This window comes from Labeo rohita, chromosome 13 (assembly GCF_022985175.1).
Source record: "Labeo rohita strain BAU-BD-2019 chromosome 13, IGBB_LRoh.1.0, whole genome shotgun sequence".
In the NCBI taxonomy this organism is placed as follows: Eukaryota; Metazoa; Chordata; class Actinopteri; order Cypriniformes; family Cyprinidae; genus Labeo; species Labeo rohita.
Genome location: NC_066881.1, coordinates 21852215 through 21879138, shown reverse-complemented (window position 1 = coordinate 21879138; position 26924 = coordinate 21852215). Strand labels below are relative to the sequence as shown.

The 26924-nt window shown below is 36.4% G+C and overlaps 3 protein-coding genes across 10 annotated transcripts in view; 1 reads left to right on the top strand and 2 right to left on the bottom strand.

Moving 5' to 3' along the window:
- Positions 1 to 2853, bottom strand: part of ptpn20 (protein tyrosine phosphatase non-receptor type 20) — a 44423-nt gene extending 41570 nt beyond the window's left edge. Inside the window, exon 1 of the mRNA XM_051125577.1 lies at positions 2777 to 2853. The gene's annotated coding sequence lies outside the window, so the exon portion shown is untranslated. The remainder of the gene's footprint in view (positions 1 to 2776) is intronic.
- mapk8a (mitogen-activated protein kinase 8a) lies at positions 313 to 14830 on the top strand. 6 transcript variants are annotated; one of them, XM_051125584.1, is made up of 12 exons: positions 313 to 400; positions 2067 to 2235; positions 2321 to 2450; positions 2543 to 2601; positions 2773 to 2911; positions 5980 to 6145; positions 8567 to 8638; positions 8854 to 9036; positions 9355 to 9479; positions 9757 to 9820; positions 11949 to 12026; positions 12656 to 14830. In XM_051125584.1, the coding sequence occupies exons 2-12, from the start codon at positions 2114 to 2116 to the stop codon at positions 12799 to 12801; spliced, it is 1284 nt and encodes a 427-aa protein (XP_050981541.1). In that variant the 5' UTR covers positions 313 to 400; positions 2067 to 2113; the 3' UTR covers positions 12802 to 14830. The 6 variants fall into 6 exon arrangements, with proteins under 6 accessions (XP_050981541.1, XP_050981544.1, XP_050981543.1 ...); XM_051125586.1 differs by having other exon boundaries at positions 347 to 540; positions 11949 to 12008; positions 12651 to 12814; XM_051125585.1 differs by having other exon boundaries at positions 347 to 540; positions 12651 to 12814.
- The window catches only part of arhgap22 (Rho GTPase activating protein 22), a 35992-nt gene continuing 23834 nt past the window's right edge, over positions 14767 to 26924 (bottom strand). For all 3 annotated transcript variants that reach the window (XM_051125580.1, XM_051125579.1, XM_051125581.1), the window contains 7 exons: positions 25390 to 25518; positions 23224 to 23431; positions 22538 to 22670; positions 21140 to 21213; positions 20905 to 21026; positions 19894 to 20785; positions 14767 to 17508 (listed from right to left, as the gene is read on the bottom strand). In XM_051125580.1, the coding sequence (XP_050981537.1) occupies positions 17286 to 17508; positions 19894 to 20785; positions 20905 to 21026; positions 21140 to 21213; positions 22538 to 22670; positions 23224 to 23431; positions 25390 to 25518 (1781 nt within the window). In that variant the 3' untranslated portion in view covers positions 14767 to 17285. The remainder of the gene's footprint in view (positions 17509 to 19893; positions 20786 to 20904; positions 21027 to 21139; positions 21214 to 22537; positions 22671 to 23223; positions 23432 to 25389; positions 25519 to 26924) is intronic.

Here is a 26924-nt window from a genome sequence, read left to right as displayed (position 1 = left end):
TTTTCACCCAAGAAATATTAAAAGCATTTATGAATAATTCACTCTTTGTTTAGATTAACATAGTTTTAAAATGTGCATTATTTTTCAGTGGATTTGCTTAAAATGATGAAACATCCTTAAAAGGATGCACAACGGAATTTAGATCAATATAATTTTGACAGATTTTAATAAAATCCTGTAGATTCACAGACAGAGAGACGGACAAAAAGACAGACAGACAGATAGATAGATAGATAGATAGATAGATAGATAGATAGATAGATAGATAGATAGAATGTTGTATCTATGAATAGACCGGCGTGATGGCACGGAAGCGCGTGGGGGTTTGGTGACGTAGAGCGCATGTCGTCCGCAGTGCACGCGAGGCCTGCTGCCAGTGGAAGAAAGCGCTTTCAATACGGTGAGGTCATGTTATCTAAACCAGCAGCAGAATAAGCGCTATTAATAATCGATACAGCCTTCACCACATCATTTCTGAAGAGTCCGGGTATTTAAGTGGCATTTAGGATACAGGGAGTGTTTATATTTCAATCGTTGCAGGTAAGTTAGCGTTTTAAGGTGGTTTTAATGCGCGGTATTGTGTCGCCGTGGGGGAGGGTGTCTGCATACATCACAGCTCATTTTATTTTATTTCAAACATTAATACGACAATGTCGCTATTTTGAATGATGAGGCTTTTAAACTTAGCGGCGAATAAATGAGCCGGGCTCCGTGGGTTACGTGAGATCGCTTACAATGCTATTTGTCAAGCTGCTCGCTTTGCCAGCCACCCACTGTAACCATAGTGTATGTGTATTCTGGATAGAACTGAATCAGGGACGTAACATATGAAAGATTTAATTACTTAGGGGTTTAGCATGTTTACAGTTCACTGTCCAAGTCTAGACAAAAACCTATAGGTTATTGCTTCTCTATGTAGTATCTAACAGGCCTGTGCTGTCATATAAATCAGGATACAGATCAAAACATTTAAATGTCACTTCGGCAATAGGATCATTGACAGAATTTTCCCATTAGAGCCTGTTTGATGAGTAAAATATAATTATTAATGAAACCAAAACATGAGCCCTAATGTTAAGTGGCATAAACAAACAATAAAAGTTAGTCTTAAACAGGATTTGTCACATTGTTTAGACTGTATAGATATTAACTAGAAATTAGCTAGAAAGTTGCTTTTTTTTAGCCGGTTGTCACTATGTGATTCGTTTTTACTTTATAGCAGTGAGGCTGTCCTGTATACTTTATTTTATAAATTATTCAGTTACTTGAATACGGCTTCTATTTTATTTCACTTATTGTGCATAGTAATACTTGTGGTTTGAAATTATTCTCTTTGGGAATGTTGTGCTAAGTAGTTGTGAGTCAGTGTTATTAGCCTGGAAGTCTTCACCTTTATTAGGCTTTGATTAAAATGAGAAAACACTTGATTAACTGGTTTGTTTAGGTGCATGCCTAATTATACAATATAAGCATGTTGGGCTGTATGTCAAGAAGTGTTTGTTAATTTACATATTTATATTTTTTCTTGATAGATTAGCCTATAGATTACAACCACAAATCAAAGCTTGTCTAGAATAAAATCTCTCTCTGTTGCTATGAATCCAAAATGCAGTTTCATATTCAGACATATTGAGTGCTACTGCCTCTCATCACACTAAATTGTTTTAGTTTTAATGCACTGTCATGTCAGGATAAAAAACATCGCTGATATTATGCCATTTGTTGAAACAACAAAAAAAATGTGGAAGCATTTTTCTGTGGAACTGGGTCATGCTGTTAGTCCTGCTGTTTTTACTCAGGTTAAGAGCTAATAGGAAACTGCCCTACTCTTTAGTGGCATATGAGTCCCCTTTTTATGTGTGCATGTGTTTTTTAACAGCTGTATGCTCTAGTTATTTTCTTTTTGATGGCAGAGAGATAAAGCCCAGAGCCAAAAAGAGGTTCAAGACCACTCTTTGCTGCCCTTTCAGTTTATTCTGCTGTGCCAGGAAAAAAGATATTGCATGGGAAAGATACCACAGCAATTGCAATATCATATTGGATTTTGTTTTGTTTTTACGGTCTAGGTTTGTAAAAGTCTGCCTCGTTCGGATGCTCACACATCGGCTTCACCATGAACAAAAATAAGCGAGAAAAAGAATTCTACAGCGTAGATGTGGGCGATTCAACATTCACAGTGTTGAAGCGGTATCAGAATCTAAGACCCATTGGCTCGGGTGCTCAGGGAATAGTCTGGTACGTTTTATAGCTCATATTCCACGTCGAATCAAGGACGTTACCTAGTCGCCGCATCTTTTCATCTGCTCCTTTTCTCTTTTAGCTCAGCGTATGACAACAACCTTGAGCGAAATGTGGCTATAAAGAAACTCAGCCGGCCTTTTCAGAATCAGACTCATGCTAAACGTGCTTACAGAGAGCTGGTGCTCATGAAGTGTGTCAACCATAAAAATGTAAGTCGTGACCCCAAAACGGGTCGTAACATGTTGCATGCAATGGGAAATCCAGCGTAAGCCGGCTAATAGATATGCTTTTTCATTTCCAGATAATAGGCCTGTTAAATGTTTTTACACCACAAAAGACATTAGAAGAATTCCAAGATGTGTGAGTACATACTGCGTATTTATACGGTTAAAAATGCCAGACCCCAGCTGATACCCCCCTAACGCTCTCTCCCATCCACACACACCCCTCCCCTTCTTCTGTGCTCTCTCTTACCCCCCCATCACACCCTCTTTTTTGTCCCTCCCCTTCCCGCCCCTTCCCCAACGACAGTTACCTAGTAATGGAGCTGATGGATGCCAACCTCTGCCAAGTCATTCAGATGGAGCTGGACCACGAGCGGCTGTCCTATCTGCTGTACCAGATGCTGTGCGGAATAAAACACCTCCACTCGGCGGGGATCATCCACAGGGTCTGTGCTCTTTAGCCTAAAGCCTGTCCGCCTAAACAAAAAGACTGCCGTACGCATCCAAGGTTGCACTGACAGCGAAAAGCTTAATAATCAGTTAAGGTGAGGGAGGGGGAGGGGTTTCATCCCCTGGGCTGATTACAAAAAGCCAGACCTCTGCCTGCCTGCCTGACTGCCTGACTGCAGCTGCTGCTGTGGACTGCATTGCGCTGTTGAGGCAGGGACGTGTTGAGAGGCGACAGGAGGGAAGCGATCAAGTGATCCTCTGTAAACATCGCTGTCCCGTAGTCTCGTTTCACCTTGACTTTACCTCTGTCTTATACAGTGTACTGGTTTTGCGCAGATGTGACCGGAGATGTTTCTTAATACAATGAATCTTGTCACTGCACAAGGTCATGTCTCATAAATGGCGACCTTTGAACGTTAAATATGCACATTTCATTTGCAACCGTGGATAATCAAGCGTTAAATGAATAAAAATGGTTTTGTTTGGACAAATTGATTGATAGGTGATGAGAAGACAGGGGAACGCTGAAAGAAAATAAGTTGTCTTTTTCAAGGTTAACGGTGTGGAAAGACTTTGTTGAAAGTGGAACACAAAACATTATTTTTGACACACTTTAGGCCTTTGGAAATGTACTGTATTGTTGGTCAATCTTCAGTTAGATAGCACTATAACTGAAAATAAAAATAGTGAATACTAGCTCACATCTACAGTTTATAAACACTTAAGGTAGTTTATTTGCAGTTATTGATTTTGGTTTTACATTCTCCCATAAATGTTTCCTGAATGTTAATATCTGCAGACACATGTCCAAAAGTCTGCTTTTGTTTTGCATTTTTCTAACCTAATACCATTTTTATCTTTATAATATATTATCAGCATAACAATTTGAGTGGAAAGTTAATTGAATGTGACACTAAAGATTGGATTAATGGCTGCTAAAAATTATGTTTTGCTATCAGGAATATATTACGTTTTAAAATATATTGAGCTATAAAACCAGTATTATGAATTGTAATAATATTTCTTAATAATCTTCTTTATTTGCAATCAAGTAAATGCAGCCTTGGTAAGCATGAAAGACCCCAAACTTTTAAACAGTTTCTAGTGAAAAATAAATGTACACAAATGTATTTTAAATACATTTATTTCATGCTAAGTATACTACAAATGCATTTACATATTATGTATTTAATAAAAATACCCTGCAGTTTAGCATACTAAACTGATATATTTAAAGTCTGCTAAATTAGAACAACTAATGCACTTAATGCATTTTAATTGTGCTGAAGTAGTTCTGATGTCCATCTAAAGATATACTTAAGTATATCTGATTGTGCTAAAGTGAAACTATTGCAAGTATACTTTAGGTACACTTTAAATATTTTAAGTCACAACTTTTTTTTATTTTATTTTATTTATTTATTTTTATTATTATTATTTTTTTAATTTTCAAGTTTTCTTAGGTTTTAGACTTTTGGGCTGCCATTATAATTTTTAAAGGGGTCATCAGATGCAAAGTTCACTTTTTCATGTTGTTTGAACATTAATGTGTGTTGGCAGTGTATGTACAAATCTACCCTTAAATGATAAAAAATCCATGCAGTGGTTTTTAATTAATCTGTAAAAATAATATCCCCTTTTTCAAATCGAGCCATTCTCAGATGCCTGTCGGTGAAAGATAGTTGATAGACATAAGCGTCTTACCTCAGATCAGCTGTAACAGTCCGACCTCCATTGTTTCGATGCCAGAGCAGGGATGTAAGTTAGACAAGAATATCTCCCATTGAGCGATTGAGGTATTGTTTTGCTGGATGTAATAATGAACATAGTGGTCGTCATTTACTCCCGACATCTGAGCCGCTGAAGATGCAGTGGATTACGTTTGTTTGTGAAGGGAATGCGCCTCCCGATCTACATAAATGAGTCTATGTTCGTGCAAATCATTCGTGATCCAGCTTCTATAGCAGGAGTATAAGGGTTTTTTAATGAATCTCTGCAATCACCTTTCATAATAACGTGCTAGTTAGCAAGTTTCGCATGTTAAATGTGGCTAATGTAAACAATCTCTCAGAGCAGCTTGTCACTCCACAGAGAGAAGAGAGGGGCGGGGTGAGCAGAGCTCATTTGCATTTAAAGAAACAATCCCTCAGAATGGGATGATTTTTACAGAGCTCATTTTGACAAGGTAAAAGAGGTGGTGTTTTACACAACCATTGAGAATTTTTAACCACAGTATATTATAGACTTTTCATTAAGACGCTGAAGAATCAGATCAGCTTGTGGAAAATGAGCATCCGATGAGCCCTTTAAAGGGATAGTCCACCATGAAAATGACCCCATGATCTGCTCACCCTCACACCATCAGAGGTATATATGATTTTATTTTCTTATTTCAGACAAATACAAGTTATATTTAAAAAAAATATATCCTGGCTCTTCCAGGCTTTATAATGCCATTGAATGGCTGTTAATATTCAGTAGTCCAAAAAAGTGCATCCATCCATCATAAGAAAGTACTCCACATGACTCCGGGAGGTTAATAGACCTTCTGAAGCAAATTGATGCATATCCATATTTAAAAATGTATAAACCGTAATCTCAAGGTTCCACTAACTGTCGTATGTGCATTCACGAGAGAGTGGTGTTCCAGTGGATGACGTAGGATGTAGGTGTAGCATAAGCTTGGTCATCAGTTCACTTCAGAAGACCTTTATTAACCCCCTGAAGCTGAGTGGAACGCTTTATGATGGATGGATGCGCTTTATTGGACTTCTGTAAGACAGATTGATTGATACCAACAACCATTCACTGGCATTATAAAGCTGGAAGAGCCTGGACATTTTTAATATAACTCTAATTGTATTCTTCTGAAAGAAGAAAGTCATATACACCTAGGATGGCTTGAGCGAGAGTAAATCATGGGGTACTTTTCATTTTTGGGTGAGCTATCCCTTTAATGTGTATTAGAACATACAAATGCAGCAAATGAGCTGCAAGCTCTTATTTACTCACATTCACGTGAAAAATGCCAAATTGACTAATATTCTATTTCGCTATTCTTTAGGATCTGAAACCCAGCAACATTGTGGTAAAGTCAGACTGTACCCTGAAGATCCTGGATTTCGGTCTGGCCAGAACAGCAGCTACGGGTCTGCTGATGACACCATATGTGGTGACACGTTACTACAGAGCCCCTGAAGTCATCCTGGGAATGGGATATCAAGCCAATGGTCAGTGCTGCTGACAAGCAGCAGAATGCCTAGTTGGCACATCCTATGCATGCTTAACGTCCAATATCATCCTCGCGTTGCAGGCTTCATTTCACGCCTTTATAGGCCTCTCTAATGCTTTCCTTGCACTAATAGCTTTGTGGTTTCAGTACCAAGATGTGTTACAAGGGACGAGATTTTTCGGATGTTCTTTCTTTTTTGCTTTCTCTTTGACAAAATGTGAAGCCTGTTCAGTGTGTGATGAGTAGACAATGCCTTGGTGTGTTCATTCATTTCTTACCCAAACTGCAATGAATAAAACAAGCTCTTATGCAACAGTGCAAAAATACTAACACCCCCTGACTTCCTGCTTAACTGTTTTCTCTCTTTCCCTCTGCTGCACGCGCTTAGTGGACATTTGGTCTGTGGGCTGCATTTTGGCAGAAATGGTCCGTCACAAAATCCTTTTTCCTGGGAGGGACTGTATCCTTGAGCCATACAAGTAAAAAAATGCATCATTAATGCTAGAGTTGTTTGTTGTCATTTTGACAAACTGCATTTTGCTCACTGGCCATATATTGAGCTATATAGTATAGTCCCTCACTAGTTTGGCATAAATGTTAATGAAGATTATTATATATTGTGTTTTTTGTTATGCATGTGTGTTCATCAAACATTGGTTGGTTGTGTTTTGGTTATAGCTCTTTTTTTTCCCTCTCTCTTTTTTTTTTTTTTTTTGCATTTCACTGACGATTCTGTCTTATTCTGATTGACTTCAGTACGATGAAAGGCATTTTGACTTTCCAGTGGACTAATTTTGGCTTTAGTTTAGCAAACACCAGTATTTTGAAGGGTTAGTGTTGGATTTTTTTCACTGGCACCTGCTTTTTTTTAAAAAAATGTATTAGCTGTTTACTTGTTCTCGTGTCATATTAATGAAAAGAAGCAGAGGTTTTGAAAATAAAGTACTGAGATGATTCTCAAGTTTATTCTAGAAATTCTTTTTACAATAATTTTTATGTGGCACTAAATGCAGTTAAATGCTGGTACTAGTTGTTCTGACATTCGTTCACTGGTTCTAGCTGTTCTGTTCTTGTAATAAGGGACTGGCATTGTTTTAGTTTCATATTGTAAAATGACTTCTGAGCACTGAGTAGGTTGCATTTATGAGCTATTAGATCTGAAGATCTTTCCCTCTCTGTGATGTACACTACCATTCAAAAAATTACTGTACTACCATACCATAATCATGAAGAGATTACTACTTTTATTCAGAAAAGAACACAAAGAAATCGATTAGTGTTGTGCAGCGATTAATCGCAATTAATGGCATCCAAGTTAAAGTTTTTATTTTCATAATATTTGAGTGTACTGTGTATATTTATGATGTGTATATATAAATACACATACAGTATATATTTTGAAGACATTTACATGAATAGATTTTTATTTATATAATTAATATTACATATAAATATATTTAATATATTATTTTTTTTCTTAAATATATCCATGCATGTGTGTGTATTTATATATACATAAATATACACAGTACAAAAATTATGTAAACAAAAACTTATATTTTAGATGCGGGTAATCGTGATTAATTGTTGCACAGCACTAAAATTGATAGAGCGATAGTAAAATCAATTATAATATTACAAATGATTTTTATGCATTTATCCATTTTTTTTTTTCTCCTATTCATCAAAAAATACTGAACGAAAATGTTTAATCAGAATGATTTCTGAAGGATCATGTGATACTAAAGACTGGAGTTATGATACTGAAAATTCATCTTTGACATCTCAGGAATAAATTACATTTCAAAATAAAATAGAAAAACTATTTTAAAATAGAAGACTATTATTTATGTTTACTGTATTTTGATTAAACAAATGAGCCTTGGTGAGGATAAAAGACTTTTAAACATCTTTCCAACTCCAAACATTTGAATGGTAGTGTGTATTATTAATTTGGGATCTTTGAGGTATACCATTAAGTCAAGGGTGGCTTGATGGTGTTTGAGAACACATTGTCCGATCGTCCCAAAAAGCCTACTTCAGGATTTTGATGTCATCTGTAAAAAATCAAAAAATCTGAATCTATAATACTGTATAATGTTATTTTCCCCCTCCATCTTAAGCACTTACTGAGTCACCATTGTGAGTCACAACATGAGTGTAAATGGCCAGGCCTATAATACACTGTGAAACTCGTTTCCGGTTTATTTATAGTATTGCGATGATCATTCTGTTACGTCTGTGCTCCATTCTCACTGACTTTCCCCGCTAGACATGGCAGATCCTGCATGACGCACATCACTCTTCTTGCCATCTGATTTCATTGTCATTGTCTTTTGTCATTTTGCCTCCTTGTTTTTTGTTTTTTTGTTTTAGCTCTGTGTTGCATGCTAATTTCACTTTCATTTCATTTTTTCAGTGGATGTATGGTCTGTTGGCTGTATCATGGCTGAAATGGTCAGAGGTAGTGTGTTGTTTCCAGGTTCAGATCGTATCCTTACTTGTCTATTGTGTGCCATTCATTCCATGGTCATCCCTTCTTTTTATTAAACTCTATACTTTTGTTTTCCATGGTACATTTAGGATTTAACATAGGCCATCAAAATGAATTGGTTCAATGTACAAGATTGATGGAAAGCTTTCAAGAAGATCATTTTAGATATTGTAGGCCTGTTTATACTTTTCTTAACCCTCTAATGCCTAAAGATATTGATCAGTGGAACAAAGTCATAGAGCAGCTGGGAACACCGACCCAAGAGTTCATGATGAAGCTCAACCAGTCTGTGCGGACATATGTGGAGAACAGGCCGCGGTACACTGGATACAGCTTTGAGAAGCTCTTTCCTGACGTCCTGTTCCCTGCTGATTCAGAACACAACAAACTGAAAGGTACATCCACTTGAAAATTTAAATGGGTGGCATTATTTTCTGTAGCATTTTGACTGCTTGCGAATGTGGGTGTCAAGACGTTGGTATTGTGTCCGTTTAGTATTTAAATACCATGGAAATGAAAGATTTCATCCATTATTTAACGGACACACATGTTTGCAGAACAAAAACAACCTGATTTGCAATTCTAATCATTTCCAGTGCATTCACAGTGAGTGGCCTGAATAATCTGCTGTGTGGTCGAGGTGACATGTCAAGCCACTTGAGAACAGCTGAAGCACCATTAACTCTTTGTACTGGATGTTATTTGTTATGCAGCGAGCCAGGCGCGGGACCTGCTGTCTAAAATGCTGGTGATAGATGCATCGAAACGAATCTCTGTGGATGAAGCTCTGCAGCACCCCTACATTAACGTGTGGTACGACCCAGCTGAAGTAGAAGCGGTGAGTTTATGCACATTCACGCACACCAATTTCCAATCAATTGTACACATGCAGGCTCATTGTAATTCCATTGTATATCATCAAACCAAGGCCTGCATAATTTCTTTCAAAAATATAAAATCTTACTGACTTCATACTTGTCAATAGTAGTCTATCTAATAGTTCTCACATCAAAAACATGGAGTTTGTGGCTGTTTTTCTCAGATAAGCTCATATTCAACACATTGATAGTTTTTATCACCAGTGTAATTATGTGTACTTATCTTTCTCTCTTCAGCCACCTCCTTTAATCACAGACAAACAGCTCGATGAGAGGGAACACACAGTGGAGGAATGGAAAGGTGATTTGTTTTTCTAACTTTAAAGTTCACTCAGTGAAATCCGATGCAAAAGTGCCAGTGGTTGAGAACGAACATCATTTGCCCGCTGCACACGCGGTCGAAATCTTGTCTGCAGGGGTCACCTGATTAAATAGTGTTAATAAGCTCCTCAGCATGTTTAAATGTCTGACGGCAGTTGCTTAAATTAGAAAGATTGATATTTCTTTCAACTCATGCAGCGTATGCTGTCAACTTAAACCTTGCCAGTTTCCATGACTTCGTTCATCTGTTCAGCGTATGCCAGTAAACATCTAAGTAACAATGCAACTAACTTTTTTCAGCTGCATGACAGTAGCTCAGCTTTTTTTAAGACAGTGTGGTCATTCCAAATTTCCAATGACAAACTAGTTTGTCCAACAAGTTGCTACTGTTTGTAGTATGACGATGCTATAAGTTCCTAAAAGTGTTGCCACTTATTTAGATTAATTTCTGTAATCAGTTCATTTGGAGAACAACAAAGCAATTGACTTTCATATTAACCTCTTATTTTTTTCCCAAGTATGTAATTAAAGGTGTAGTTCACCCCAAAAAGAAAATGTTGTCATTAATTACTAATGTCATTCCAAACCTGTAAGGTTTAAATTAAGTTATTTTAAAATTAAGATATTTTTTGATAAAATCCAAAAGCTTTCTGACTCTGCATAGACAACATTGCAACTGACACACTCAAGGCCCAGAAAGGTAGTAAGGACATTGATAAAACATCTTTTTTTGTGCAAAGAAAACAAAAATAATGACATTATTCTACAAATTGACGTATGCAAGTGGTGCTGCTGAGCCGACTGACATGGAAGAAAAAAAGTTAAAGTCCTTATTTTTGTTTTATTTGTGCAAAAAAAGCATTCTTGTAGCTTCATAACATTACGGTTGAACCACTGTCACATGGATATTTTATCAGTGTCCTTACTTTTCTGCACCTTCAACGTGTTGGTTGCATTGCTGTCTAGGCAGGGTCAGAAAGCTGTCAGAATTCATCAAAAATATCTTAATTTGTATTTTGAAGATGAATGAAGGTTTGGAACGACATGAGGGTGAGTAATAATGACAGAACTTTCACTTTTGGGTGAACTAACCCTTTAAATGCTGGAGTTCATCATCATGTTTTCAAGTTATTATATATTATTATAGACGTTTTTCCTGAACGCAGAAGTCACGCCTGACTTTTAACTTAAAGAATGCTTCGCATTTCTGGTTTCCAGTGTTTTTAGTCAAATTAGCGTATTATCCGATCTGATAATCTAATGTTAAACCTAGTAAAATGTTTTTTTAAAAGCACATGGCTCCATAGCACCATCACTTTGCAATGTTGTATTGACCGTCATTTGTCATTGCCTCACTCCTCAAAGTTTAATGAGTGTGTAGATGACACGAAGCTGCCGACGTTAGAAACATATGGACGCTATTTAAATGGGTTTCTATGGAAACCGGAAGAGAAGAGCATCCAATTTAGAAGTTAGAATTCGTAATGACGGTGCTCATCGTTTACTCAGGAAAAAAGTCTATAAAATGGATAGTTCAGGTCCTTGATTCTGATTGGTTGAGCTGCAATCAAAGCTGTTGTAAATTACTCTACAAACCTACACCTTTGTCTACTTTTGTAGACATAATAATAACGTTTTATAAAAGGAATAAATGTTTTATAAAAGCTACACAATTTTCATTTAAATACATAAAAAATAGGAAAATAAAGCAATAAGCCCTGTGAACCCGTGGTTTATAGTGAATTTTTAACAGCTAAGGGGGTTCGCGTTGTGCCTAACAACAACCCTTAGCTGTTATAAATTCACTGTAAACCACGGCTTCTTGAGACTTATTGCTTTGTTTTCCCTAGTTTTTATGTATCTGTTCAATTTCATTAAACTCATTTGAAATCCCTATGGTTTTTGTGCTAAAAAGATATATTTATAAAGCTTTATTCTCTTTAATGCATTGTATTTAGATGAAAAGTGCAGAGTATAGTTTAATAAACAAGTAAACTTAAATTGACTATGTCAGAATAAATGGCTTCACTCTTTCATCTGTTCTTTTTCTCACATTCTATTTTAATTTCTATTTTAAAGTTTTTCTTTGTTTTCTTTGTCTTCTCCAGAGCTGATCTATAAAGAAGTCCTGGATTGGGAGGAACGGATGAAAAACGGTGTCATTCGAGGTCAGCCTTCCCCTCTAGGTTAGTTAGACGAGTTTCTCTTAATCTAATGGAAATTATGTTGATTGATTTATTTTAAAGGGGACATCGGATGCCTATTTTCCACAAGTTGTCGTAATGAAATATCTGCAACATACTTTGGTTTAATTTCCTCAATGGTAGTGTAAAACAACACCCTTTTTACCTTGTCAAAAACAGTGTTCATAGTGACCTGTCTCTTTAAATGTTAATGAGCGCTGCTCAGCCCGCCCTTCTCTTCTGTGTATTTGGAGACAACTTGCCATCAAAAACAAAACTAATGCCTCAGTGGCTCTGATGTTGGGAGTAAATAAAGACTCTTATGTTTACTTTTACACTCTCTGCTTGAGCGTGGAGAAAATGAACACCGTACAACTGGCTGAGGACGGAAATATGCTAATACAGGAGAGTCCATCAGTGGTCGTGGGCGTGGCCTGAGCAATATGATGTCATACTGCTCAAAAAATCAAAACGGCTTGATAATTGAGACTGTTTAGGTTTTATAGGGGTGAATAGTTGTGTCGAATAAAAGTGAATTTTGCATTCGATGTCCCCTTTTATTTATTTACTATTTGCTTATCACATATCATGTGAAGGTAAGCTAACTGACTGTTGTGTTTCACATAGCACAGGTGCAGCAGTGATCAATGGCTCACCCCAGCCCTCCTCCTCTTCCTCCATCAATGACGTCTCCTCCATGTCCACAGAGCCCACCGTGGCCTCAGACACAGACAGCAGCCTGGAGGCCTCCGCGGGACCCCTGAGCTGCTGCAGATGACTATCACCTTCGCCTGGAGTTTCTCTGTGTGTGGCATGGTATCAGATTTAGGCCAGTCTAACACTTTATTTCGGGTCGGGTATGGCTTTTTTGAGTTCCGCTCTAGATGCTGTAAATGACTACACAATTTTATCTTTTTAGCGACAGCCCTAACAGGCTTAGCCAATGATGGTGAACTCCTTAACAAATCTCTTCTTTTATAAGCTACATTTAGAGTATTTTGTCATGTTGTCGTAGAGTGATTTTGGAAGGTAATCTGTAAAGATTGAATTATGTGAATATATTTTCACAAAATTAATTTATTTTGAGTCTTTTATTTTCCTGGTCAGTGTATAATTTTCTCGGTCACTTGGGATATGGAAATCTTTAGAAACAAGTCCATATTAGTATTTTAAAATGGACATAACCATATTGCACAAATTAATATCAGCATAGTTATGTAAGTACGTTTTAACTTGCCTGAGATGGCTTTTTCGGAGTCATGTTTTCCATCTTTGCGCGCAGCACGTTTTATTTAGATTTTGTACAGTTTCATTTAGATATGAACTCACAACATCAAAAAAAATATTTTTATATGTACATCGATTTATTTTACCAGGCTATTATTTGTTTTTTCATAAATAGTTTTGCTGCTGGTTAATTACCTGGTTGACTGTGAAATGTGACGTGCTTGTGCGTATGTCTCTGGTGTTCTAGTTCTTGTTCTAGTCCTAGTTACCTAGGATTTCAGCACCTTTTTAATTTTTTCTAATTATAAAAAAATTGTTTTACCCCTTCAAAATCTGCATATAGAACAAGCAGTGTGCTTCATTAGCTTTGATTGTATCATTGCATTCTCTAATAAGGGTTGTTTCATGACATTTTCTGAGCTGGTAGAACAAATGTTTTACAGTTATTTTATTATTTGGAGCGCCAACAAAAGTGTCTACACTGATTCATTTCTAGCAAATTCCATTAGAGTTATTAAGCTACTTATTTATTTTTGTACAACAGTGAAATGAACCAGATTTGAAAATAATTTATCTCTGGATCGGTTTTAGTGTTTTTTTTCGTTTCCCCCGTCAGGTTTGCAGGTCTTTAATGGCATGAGATGTGCTGTAAATGAACAGGACCTACTGTATTGGGGATTGACCTACTGTATGTATGTACTTTGTAACTTGCAACATTGAATACTGTCGAGTTCCACACATTATTTGATAAAAAAAAAAAGTTTAAGATATTTCAGGGAAGTGGGATTCTTTTACATTTGCTTTTGAATGTGACGGTGAGAGAGAATGTTGAATAGGCCTGAAGTTGTGGAGTAGAAAGAGGGAATCTGAATGTTGTTGGCATTGGATTGATTTACCTGTGAACAGGGTAAAGAACTAAATATTTTGCTATTTCTTTATATTGTTGTTTTGTTTTTAAGTGCTCTTAACAGCCCTACATACTTGCCTGGGAAGCCTGAGCCTGCTGTAACTGCAAAAAGCAAAAGCTTCTGAACATGTGATATGTTTTAGGCACGAAACACAAGAGCCGTTCGAAGGTCGAGTCAGAACTACCTCACATTGATGCCATACAGCTCACATTTTACAAGTATTACTGTAACCTTTATTTCGTTTTATTTATTTATTCAGAAAAAATAGGAGTGTTTAAGTGTCTGTATAGTTTGAATCTGTGAGAATGTACTGTATGTATGTGTATACAATTCAACGAGTGTGTCTTCGTTTATTTTAGACTGTGTTTTTTGTTTTCTTCAGCTTATGTGCTGTAACTCTCAAAGCTGAACAATGAACCATGTTATTTCAGACTCGACAACTATGCGAAAATGTTTGGAAGGGTTCTGTCCATGTTTCGAGGAAAAAGAAAAGAGAATAATAAAAATGGAGAGGAAAAGTTTTCTCACCCCCGATCTCAATGATGGGCGGTATCTTGCATGACCTGCTTAGCATTTGATTTTAAGTCCAAAACACTGTACAAGAACTATAAGATCATGGTGCTGGGTTTATTAGATTTCACAAACCAATGCAGTTGTTTTATATTAGGGTTAGCAGATTACCACCTCATTAGAACACACTGAAATTCAACTGTGTTAACATCATAACTGGAAAAACTGAAATAAACAGTTAGAAAATGGGTTTGCTTGTGTGTGTTGTTTTTCCCCCCCATCACTGTCCCCTTTCCAAAAAGTTTTAAATTTAATTTATTGTGACCATGAACAACTTTTGAAATTGTTGCTGCTTTCTACATACAGAAAAACCAAAAATTATTCAGACACCAGATATAATATTTTATATATATTTTTTTGGTACTAGTGGTTGCAGGACACTAAAGTTCATTTATGTAAGTGAAGATAGCAAAATGAAGTAAATTGTGACATTATACCCCAAAAGTTCTCATATAGTAGACTATTTTTTTATTTGGACACCTTGACCTGAACATGTTTTGCTTGTGTTTTTTCTTTATTTGCTAATGTGACCTTTTTACACCACAGACTGAACAAAATTAAGCATTGCTTGGTAATTGGTCAATAATGTATTAATAGTTGTGTAAATATAGTCATACAGTTGTCTGGTCATTGTAATCCATTATGTATCTTTCTATCAAAGTTATGTGACATTATCAAGATGAATTTGTTCTGACACAGTTTAACTTGTCATTTTTTATTACCGTTTTCTAAACTATAGTGAATAAACTGTGATAATGTGAGAAGGTGTCTGAATAAATTTTGATTTGACTGTGTATTACCAAGGACCTGGAAGGTTTAGTTCACCCAAAAATGAAAATTTACAAATTTATAAACGTTAATTCATCTTCAAAACACAAAAGGCTGTTTTTTCTGTCCCTCTGTTGGAAGTTCATTACAGCAAAACATCTGACGCCTTTAAAAAAGTTTATAAAGGAAATTTATATGAATTGAGTGGTTTAATCCAGGTATTCTGAGTAGACACAATTGTTAAATATGATGAACAAATCTGTATCCTTTCTAGCCTTTACCGATTTACGTAGGCTTTTAGTCACATGTAAACATTGACGAGACGTAGAATGGACTTTTTGTTGGCAGTACAAAAATCTCTCAGGTTTTATTAATTTATTTTTGTTTAGAAGATAAACAAATGTTTATAAAGACGAGTGTAACTGATGACAGAATTTTCATTTTTGGGTGAATTATCCTTTTAAGTTAGCCCTTGACAGTATTAATCTTTGAAATCTTTGATAAAAAAAAAAAAACTAATTTGGACAGTCAGTATATGATTCAGTTTTTATACCACTTCAGACTTCTTTGATGTGTCATTAAGTCACAATATTGTTTGGTAAAGGGCAATTTATTACGAAGACTAGTCAGTCTTCATTTGAAATAAAACACCCATTTTTTGAGGACCTCTACTTTGGCACTTTCTGCATTCAGGAATCAATTAACAGAAAAAAATGACCACATGAACATACAGTATGTGCATACTTTAAAAAAACTACTTTAACACATTCAAGTATATGTCAGCCTTAGTTCCATCATCTATTTTATATAAAGACACTCTTTCACTGAGTGTTTTGAAAAACACCACCTGAGAAATAGTTCTAGGTACATTAATAAGCTTAAATAAATACTAGCCTTGGCAATCTTGCAGCTGAAATAATCATTCGATACCGCTGAGATTTTACCAGTTGTACAGTTTGGATGGTGTCACCTCATCTAATCGGAAAAAAGTCTTTTATTCTAGTGCATTTTACTTACAATAAAGGGATTTGCTGAAAAGTGTTTGTGTCTGTGAGGTCTGATGGTGTAACAGTTGATCTCATGTCTGGAAGTGTGAGGCACGGTGTGATGGGATGTAGTTTGTATATAGTGACTGGTTTTAAAGGATGCAGATTTTGGATGAAAAAAGATTGTGTGATATTTTCACCAAAACCTCAAGAGACAGTTCAGCAGGACATCTTTCATACCATGCATTAAGAGGAAATGCCATTAAGATGACCTGCCTTTGTGAGAGGCCAATACTGCAAACAGTCTGGTCAGAAATGTCATGCTTTGGTATCATCTGTGCATGTTAGGTTATGCAAGTGACGAATGCTAATAACTGAATGGCACCTTAAAGGAATAGTTCACCTGAAAATGAAACTATTGTTATTATTTACAAATAGCAAGTGTGGAAAGTTTGACATTAAGAATAAGATTTACATTTTAGTATGTTCTTCACACAAAATGTGCACTACTTGTGAAAATCCTTTTTTTTCTCTCCAGAAAAACAGCGTATTTGTTTGGAACGATATGAGGGTGAGTAAATAACCATTGAAGTTGTATTTTTCTGTGAACTATCCCTTTAAAATGTAAGACTGAAGATCAGAGAGAAAAATGTAACTGCTACACATAATCAAGTCGCCGTAACAAAACAGCACAAAATTACCTCTGAATACTCATGATGCATGAGCAGAGAGATTTCCAAATTCTATCTACAACAAACACATTGTCTCTCAGTGTTAAATCGGGAGGCCTGTTAGAGGGCCGATCAAATTTTGCTTGTCCTTGTTCCCAACGTAAGATCTCCCAAAGTGGAGAAGAACTCCTCCATCTCGTTCTGAAGCAAGCGGTTGCGGGTCTCTGCGTCCTCACGGGCCCGCTCAGAGTTGCGGAGTTTAATTTCCAACATGCGATACTTTTTCTTCTCCTGGTCCAACTCCTCCTCTAGTCTCTCCATTTGGTTACGCATAGTGACACTTGATTCCTCTAGCCTTAGGAAAAAATATATTACGTTAATTACATTTTAAAAGTATTGCTAAATACTCCATATGACATAAAAACAACATATGAAATGTTATTTGGCACATATTTTGGTTTGTTATTCACCCAAAATATTAATACACTATAAAATAAATAAATAAATAAAAATTATAAATAAAAACGCAAAAATAACTGTTGTCAAGAAGGTTTCTCAAACACTCTCTCCTATTGGCAGAAACAGAAAGTCACGCCCCAAACTCACACCATTGGTTGAGCCATTGTTGCCGTGTGGGGCTGGTCAGATTTCTCAAACAAACAGAACAATGTTTTGATTAGGTTCCTAGTCTTTACTCTTTTTTTATGAGGAGTCAGACAACAAAATGGCTTCCTCATGTCTGCATATAAAAACTATAAGAGGAGAGAGTATTTTATAGTCATCATTATCTGCTTCTTAAAGGGGTCATTGGATGCTAAGTTCACTTTTTCATGTTTTTTGAACATTAACGTGTGTTGGCAGTGTATGTACAAATCTACCCTGTAATGATAAAAATCCATGCAGTGGTTTTTAATTAATCTGTAAAAATAATATTCCCTTTTTCAAATCGAGCCACTCTCAGATGCCTGTGGTTGTGCCGACACACCGACAGAGGCCGCTCGCACGATAGTTAATTGACATGAGCGTTTGTAATAGTCCGCCGTCTTTATTAAGATGCCGGAGCAGGGATGTAAGTTAGACAAGAATATCTCCGATTGAGCGATTGAGGTGTTGTGTTGCTGAATGTAATAATGAATATAGTGGTCGTCATTTACTCCTGACATCTGAGCCGCTGAAGATGCACTAGATTACGTTTGTTTGTGAAGGGAATGCACCTCCCAATCTACATATATCCTTCTATGTTCGCGCGAATCATTCGTGATCCAGCTTCACTTACAGCAGAAGTGAGTATAAGGTTTTTTTTAATGAATCTTTGCAATCGTCTTTCCTAATAGTGTGCTAGTTAGCAAGTTTAGCGGCTAAACGCGGCTAAAGTAAACAGGCTAGTCTCTCCACAGCAAGAAGAGAGGGGCGGGGCGAGCAGAGCTCATTTGCATTTAAAGGATCAATCCCTCAGAATGGGATGATTTTTGCAGAGCTCATTTTTACAAGGTAAAAAGGGTGTTTTTTTAAACAACCACTGAGAATTTTCAACCAAAGTATATTATAGACTTTTCATTAAGACCCTAAAGAATCATATCAACTTGTGGAAAATGGCCATCCGATGACCCCTTTAAGTCATAGAAATGCTGTTTCTGCATCCAAGCCTCTTGCTTCAGATGGTAATGAGCACTATTTATTCATATCGCACATTTGAGCTCAGCTTTTTTAACTCACAGTGTACACTACAGTCTTCAGGCTCACGATTAATAACGATTAATAAAAGATGAATCACTGTCTGGCCAACTGAGATTTCGCTATAAAGATAAGGGTTAGGATCATGATTTTTCAGTACTACTACAGTACACCATGAGTGTATGTTTCTACCGTTTGTAGTTTGCTTTTTGGCATTTGGACTCAGACTGATTGACAGTTATTATTTTTTTATTTCTTGCAATCTGTCACCTGCAATTAATGACAATTATGCAATCAATTCTAGTTCCGTCCTACATTTTTTTCTTTTTCTAAAAGTTTTACTTGTATATATGTCACAATAGGAAATAAATGACAATTGAAACTTGTTTCATACTTACCTACCTAGTAACAATAAAAGATCTTAACATTAATGGAATGATAACAAAGTGTATACTGCTCATGTCTTGAGCTTAAAGGGATAGTTCACCCAAAACTTTTTCCAAGTCATTTCAATGACAAAAAGTGTCCCAATCAACCTGAAGAAACCCTAAAAAATTATTTGTAAAGAAAAATGTTGGAGGATTTTGATAAAAGCCAAAACTGGTTTTGCTTTGCTGTAAAAAAAAAGTTAGTTATCGCGAGACTAGCATATTCTCACCAGAGCTTATGTTATATCTACATCCTACGTCATCCACTGAAACAAGACTCTCTCGTGAACATGTTTGACAGTTAGCGGAAGCTAGAATTTGTGGTTTATAAAGTTTTAAATATGGATATTTTTCTTACACAAACACATCGGTTCACATCGGAAGGCCTTTACTGACTTCAGGAGATGTGTGGAGCACTTTTTATAATGGATGGATACACTTTATTTTGCTTCAGGTTGTATTCATCTGAAAGATTAAAGTCATATAAGCCTAGGATGGCTCGAGGGTGAATAAATTATGGAGTCATTTTCATTTTTAGGTGAACTGTCCCTTTAATTTAATTGTTTTAAGGAAACTTTACCTTATGAAGTCTAAAGACAAAATACACATCATCAATATGCTGTCGAATTCAAACATACCTTCGTATTCGTGATTCATAGTTGACCTTCTGTTTCTTTAACTCATCTTTCAGCTCTGTTACCAGGCCATTAAGTGCTGTCGTGCTAATTTCAGTATCTTCTGTAACGTTCACTGCATCTTCTACATTTCCATTCTCGCTGCAGCCTGCACTGCTTACACACATTTCCAGTGCTTCGCTGCTCTCAGTGACCTCCGAATTCCTATCTTCACTTTGCCCTCGGACAGACCCTCCAACTGACCAGTCGCCCTTTACAGAGTTCAGTCCAGAGGGGTCACTTCCCACAGAGTCGGCCACTAAGATCTCACAGGAAGACGTGGACCAGGGCGTGCTCGCGACGCTGGGTACGCTGAGACTTGATGAGGTCACGTTGTCGTAAGTGGATAGACGATGTGACAGGGCTGAATCCTTGCCCATGCGCTCTCCTGAAGATGTACGCCGGTGGCTGCGCAGAGAAGAAAGCCCGTTCATCAGCCAGTTGCCTGTAATGGGCAAGGTGGACACGTCCACAGACGAGCCTCCAATTTTTGCGGGCTGAGCACGTACCCCTCCGCTCTTGAAGGAGTATTTCCAGGAGGGGAGGGATTTCGCTTGTTTGCTAGGGCTGACGGTCACCCCAGCTTTTCCCTGAGGTGTCATTTTGGCAGTGGTAGGGGCACCTGTATTGATATCTAAAGATGTGGCACTGCCACTCACACTCTCTGCCACTTTGGACGACTGGCTTGGTGATGAGCAGTTCAGCATCTCCTCATCGGAGATCCACTCCGCCATGCCACGGTGACCCTGAAGACAACTTCCAGTCTGCTCGGAAGACACATCTCCCTCAGTCCCAACATACAGACGCTCATGTTCACTGATCAACAACGTCATCAGGTGCTGAACCTGGGAGGTTCCTAACAAAAAATGTTAATAACTCAGATATGAGTTTCTACACTGCAAAAAAATATATAATAAAATGGACTTTACCAGTCATTTCAATGTAAATGATACAATACAAAACTGACTTAATCACCTTCCATCATTGAAACAGGGTCCTCTACTTTAGGCCGAAGGATATTTGGTCCAAAAACTGTTGCGAGATTCTGAACGCTCATCTTATTCTCATTCGAGTGTGATTGCACCTCATCTAAGAATCTACATGAAAACATACAGTGAATACAACAGACATTCATTCATCCTTTGTTTAATTTGTTTCAACAACAATGGCATGTACAAGAAAACTGATAGGATGTTATATATTCACTTACTTGCAAATGTACTTTAACAAATTATAATTAGCCTGAGGAAGAGTGTTCACCTGCTTCACAAGCTCACTGAGTCCCTTTAGAAGACACATGGGAACAAGATACGTTACAAATAAGGGAAACAAGGTTTTTGGTGGGGAAAAATGCAGTGAGCTTTTCAAATGTGCCCTTGTAGTGTACTATAAATCTTAAAAGTATATTTAAAAAAAAACACACTTGCAGATATTAAATAAAAATCCAATAAATCAGACATAGAGTACACCTTCGTGTTTCTAAACACATTGTAAAAATGTAAAAGATTATATTTAAAGTTAAAAATAAATAATTTTAATAATCTTCTATCATGCTTTAACAGAAAACACTCATTTTACATGTAAAGTACTTGATTATAATTTTAACTTCAGTTTTTTTTTACATTACATTAAATGTTATTAATGTAAAGTATGTATTAGTTTGCTTGTCAGAAGAAATGAAAAAATATGAAATTTTGAAATATACATATAAAGATATACACTACCAGTCAATTTTTTAAAAATGTTTTTAAAGTCTCTTCTGCTCATCAAGCCTGCATTTATTTGATCCAAAATACAGCAAAAGCAGAAATATTGTGAAATCTGCAGTTCAAGAAACATTTATTATTACTATTATCAATATTTAAAACAGTTGAGTGCATTTTTTTCCAGGGTTCTATATCATTTGAAAGCTTGGAGTAAGTATCATTTTTAATTTTTTTTTTTTTTCGGGGGAAGAAATTAGCAAGGATGCTTTAAATTGATCAAAAGTAATGATAAAGATTTCTATTTCAGATAAATGCTGTTCTTCTAAACTTTCTATTCATCAAAGAAACCTGAAAACATTCTACTCAGCTGTTGTCAACATAATAATAATAATAATTATAATAAATGTTTTTGAGCAGAAAATAAGAATATAAGAATGATTTCTCAAGGATTATGTGGCTGGAGTAACGATGCTAAAAATTCGGCTTTGAAATCACAGGAATAAATTACATTTTAAAATATATTCAAATAGAAAACAGTTATTTTAAATAGTAAAAATATTTCAGAATTGTACTGTTTTTGCTGTACTTTGGGTCAAATACATGCAGGCTTGGTGAGCAGAAGAGACTTATTAAAAAAAATCTATTTTTTTGACTGGTAGTGTACATAAGTTCCTCTTAAGTTGGTCAAAAAGCACTTTTAATTTCACCTAATTGTGTTTAATATACAATGTATATATAATACAATAATATAATGTTAGATTCTAAATAACATGCAGTTAAGTGTCTGAAAATATGCTATTCAGTATATTAAATAAAGTATATTATTTCAATTGTAAATACTCTTAACATATGCTAAAGTGCAATCCTTCATTATTTGAAATACTAAAGTAAAGCAGACTTACCACTTCTTCATCTTTTAGCAGAAGCTGTGCACAGGTTAAAAAGTCCTCATATTTGTTAAAGGGGATCACAGGCTCTGGCAACTCCCTGAGATAAAGCTTCAGTAGGGACGCCACTGTATGAACGTCAGTGTTACTGCAAGAGGTCACACACAGGTCAGGGGAATACACAAATACATCAGTTTATTTTTCGTGACAAGTATGGCAATCGGGTCCAGCACCCAGACAGCACCTAACCTGCATAAGCCAGCCTAGATATCCACCTTGTTATTCATGTAAGAATGTGCACGGCCATTTGTCAATTTTATGGGTTTGGCTTCCAGTCTCATCCATGTCCAGCTATTTTTAGCTGTACAAAACAGCTCGCTTTGCTGCTTGATTTTGAAAAATGATGTGTCTTACCATATAATGTATTATCTTAATTATGAACACACTAGTTTGTAGTACAAACAGTTTTACTGTTACTGGTTTCTAATATTCAATTTATTGGTCCTTCCAAAGAAAGCGACTTGTCTCCATTTGACTTCTGCTACAGCTTGAGTGCAACTCTAGCTAATAACTGAAACTTGCCATCATTCACTTATGACAAATTGCTTGTGCTTTTCCTCATTTGTAAGTGACTTTGAATAAAAACGTCTGCCAAATGATAAAATGTACGTAACGTAAAAGGATGATTAAACTAGTCTAACCTGTCAAATAGAGGCTTATCTCCACAGTCAAAAGCATCCTGCAGTTCTTTGACCAGGTTGGCCTGTCCTGGCATCCTGAAGAGACCCTCCTCTTTCAGACCCTGTTCCCTTATAAAATCCACACACTGCTCCACCAGCAAAGGGGCCAGTCGGGATCCAAACTTTCTCTCATACTGTACAGTGTCTTCCAGGCGCTGACCAAAGATGCCTACAATAATACAAGCAAGAGGAACATGTAAAAACAGTGATATATTACAAACCTGCGAAGACACTATCAAACTGTTAGAAATCAAAATATGTTTAACTCTATTAAATCTCCAAAATTGACTGTGTCAAACTATACAGTTTTTTTTTAATCCTACCTTGTAATACATTGGTTCTGCCTCGTATACTACAATCTTCAGCAAGCACAAACAAGTCACGATGAGCGAACAGACAACACTGAGCATTAACTTCAGGCATGAGGCACATGACAGATCCCTGCTGGCATGGGCAGCAGTCCACTTCAGGCACAAGTGAACAGTGATGCATGAGAATGTGAGTGAGTGTGTGCACACCTGTTTTGCCCTCTTTCATTGTAATGAAAGTGTGGAGAGAATGTGGGATGAGCGCAAGTGATTATACATAAAGGCGTCATATTGCTTAACCCATTAATGCCCAGATTGCAGCAATGTCTTGATTAGAATTATTTACACAGTGATTTAAATACTCAGACTATTTAGAATTACCCTGCTGAAATAAAACAATAGAACCATCACAGAAAATTCTGATGGTTTCCACTACAAATACCATTACAAACATTACAAACCATCAACTCTTAACCATTAAAACCATTAAAAAATTAGTTTTTTGGGACACATTCCATTAGGATTAATTGGTTTTAACAAGCCACCAATAGAAGGTGACCAGTTACCAATAGAGACCAACAGGATCCATTACAGTTTTCATTAAAACCAATACAAATTTTGTGATGGTGTCTATTGTTTTTAAACGGCTAATATTCGCAACGTTTCACAAGTGCATACAGTCCAGCAGCACTAGGGCCACTGGTTTTCTGCCTTTTTGTACGTTGCAACCAATGATATTTTCGTATTATATGTATTGTTATAGCAATGTCATATAAGTCTTAGCAGTTTTATGTGCTTTTGTGCTAAATTATGTGCTACACATTTACGTTTTTAATCTAACTTATTTTTTATTTCATGTCAGATTTATTTCAATTAACAAAAACTTTTTTTAATAGCTTTAATTTTCGTATTAGTTAACAATACAATAACAGCAAGTGATCTTTATGAGTGGGTCATATAATCAGCCTTTTCGTTTACAACACTAATTTATTCAAGAACAAATCAAGTTTATGTGTGAGTCACTGAATGATTCACTCAGCCGATTCGTTCAAAACACTGATTCATTCAGAAACGAAACCCCGGCTATGCAGAGAATCACAACGGCCATTTTAGTACATGGCTTTGTTTGGAAATATGTTCTTTGACAAGCAAAAACAGACAAAGTAACTAGTAATATTGTGTCTAAAATGTAAGTTACTTAACATGAACTTATTTTTGTTGAACTGCCACGTTTGTCCCATTGGTCTAAATATCAAACTTAATGTAAATACATCTGTTGTAGACTTATAGCACCCAGACTGAGATATATTTACAAGTGCGTCGAGCTTGGCTACCCACTTCACCTGGAGGCTTGAGAGGTGAGATTTGAAGTTTAATGGCGAAATTGATAAGTCCTGTTGCTGTTGTGTCTATATAGGCCAAGTTATGCTAAGAACTGCATTCTTTCTGGGACACATAACATTGTATTTCTGTGGTGGGTATTTAATATAATTAAAATTAAAACATTAAAATGTTTGCCTTTATTCAGACACTCAAAAATAATCTATCTTATTAAATACGTGTAACACAATCCCTAAAGATTCAGACAGTCATTCAGACTCCGCACTGTTGTTATTTTAGTGTGCCTGTATATCAGCCATGCAGCATGAGAAAAGCTGTGTGCCAGATATAGATATATATATCACTCACTCTACCCAAACAAGGTAAGAATAGAAAACCAGACATATGTTTCCTAGTTTAGCTTTGCCTATGTTGCCTCATAAGATAGAATGCTTAGGTTTTATTTGTGTGTGAGGTCCAGGACAGGTAAATAAGCTACCTCCTCCAAAGGGAGCCCAGATGACACGTCTAATGGCTTTGACCCAGTCCTCCATGTCATTCTGGGAGTTTGCCATGAGCAGGAAAGCCTCATGGCTGAGAGCCGATCTGTCTTTCTCTCCTGTACAGCCTATGGAGACAGAGAGGGGGAAAACAACAGCAAATAAATCATTTGATTGGCACTGATAGCATCCAGTCCCCTGACACTTGAAATGACAGATAAATACCAAAGCATGAATAATTCTACTAATTTATGTCATTGTAAATGCTTCTACTATATTTATTAGAACACTAAAACACATTTCATAATCATTTATTGGGAATCATTAAAAGCACATAATGCTAATGCTGTGGCATAATATAATTCATGATTAATGGTCTTTGTGACTGAACAGCTGTGCATCATGGTTTTCATAAAAATATTAAGAAGCACAACTGTTTTCAGCATTAAGCAGAAAATCGGCATATTAGAATGATTTCTGAAGGATGATTTGACATTGAAGACTGGATTAATGGCTGCTGAATATTCGGCTTTGCCATCACATGTCTACCTCAATAATCATATTATCTGCACATATGAGTCTCTTTACAATATTATATAGTTCATTTACCACTAGGTGGCACTAAAGCCATGTTTAAACCGCACATGGACAAAACAGTGATTTCTTTTTATGACATCATCCTACATACCAGACATTAACCATAGCAGCACAGGAGAAAAGTGATATTTCGTTCTTAAAGGAAGGACATCAGATAAACTAAAATGTGCCATGACAATTGGAGAAGCCATCTTTTCACAATTTTGAGCTGATTTTTTAATCATTCTGTTATTCAAATGAACCAGAGTTGAAGAGTTCATATTCATTAGTTGATTTGCTTTTGGATGGTTTTCAAAAGCACAGCATGCCTTTTTAAATCACTAGCATTATGGAACTGTGACTTCTTTTCATTTCCTTCCACAAACAGCCCTCCCTCTTTATCTCCCGAAAATATCCTCAGCATAAATTCTGTTCAACCTAGTTTTTGTGGATGGATGGTTCCATTATCTGTCTGAGCCAGGCTGCGGAATAAACTGAGTATTGTCAGGTAGCTAGTGGCTGTGTCAGACGACACACATACTGTAGGACTCCCTGAGGAACGACTGACTGTCTCTGTCTGCATGTCTGGAAGACAGTGGGAGTGGGTGATGCATTGACTTTGTGTTTGTGCCCTTGGCAGATACAGTTCCACTGCCTGTTTCTTACGTGTAATGGCAATAATCAAAGACCTGACTTTGTAGAAGTGAGTGTGACCTTTTTAGAAGACACAAGCTGTTGATTCTATTGGGACTGACCTTTATTTCTGTTTAGAAATGGGGTTTTCCACATTTCTTAAGTGAAATATTACCGACAGAGATGGGCGTAACCCTCATTTTGTGTTCTGTTCATTTTGAGAGGATTTTCTTTTTCCCGAAGATGCTAGTTAATGTTATCACATTGGAATAATATAGGGTATAACAATGTCAGCATTTAGTTTTTGATCATTTTTGTACTTTTT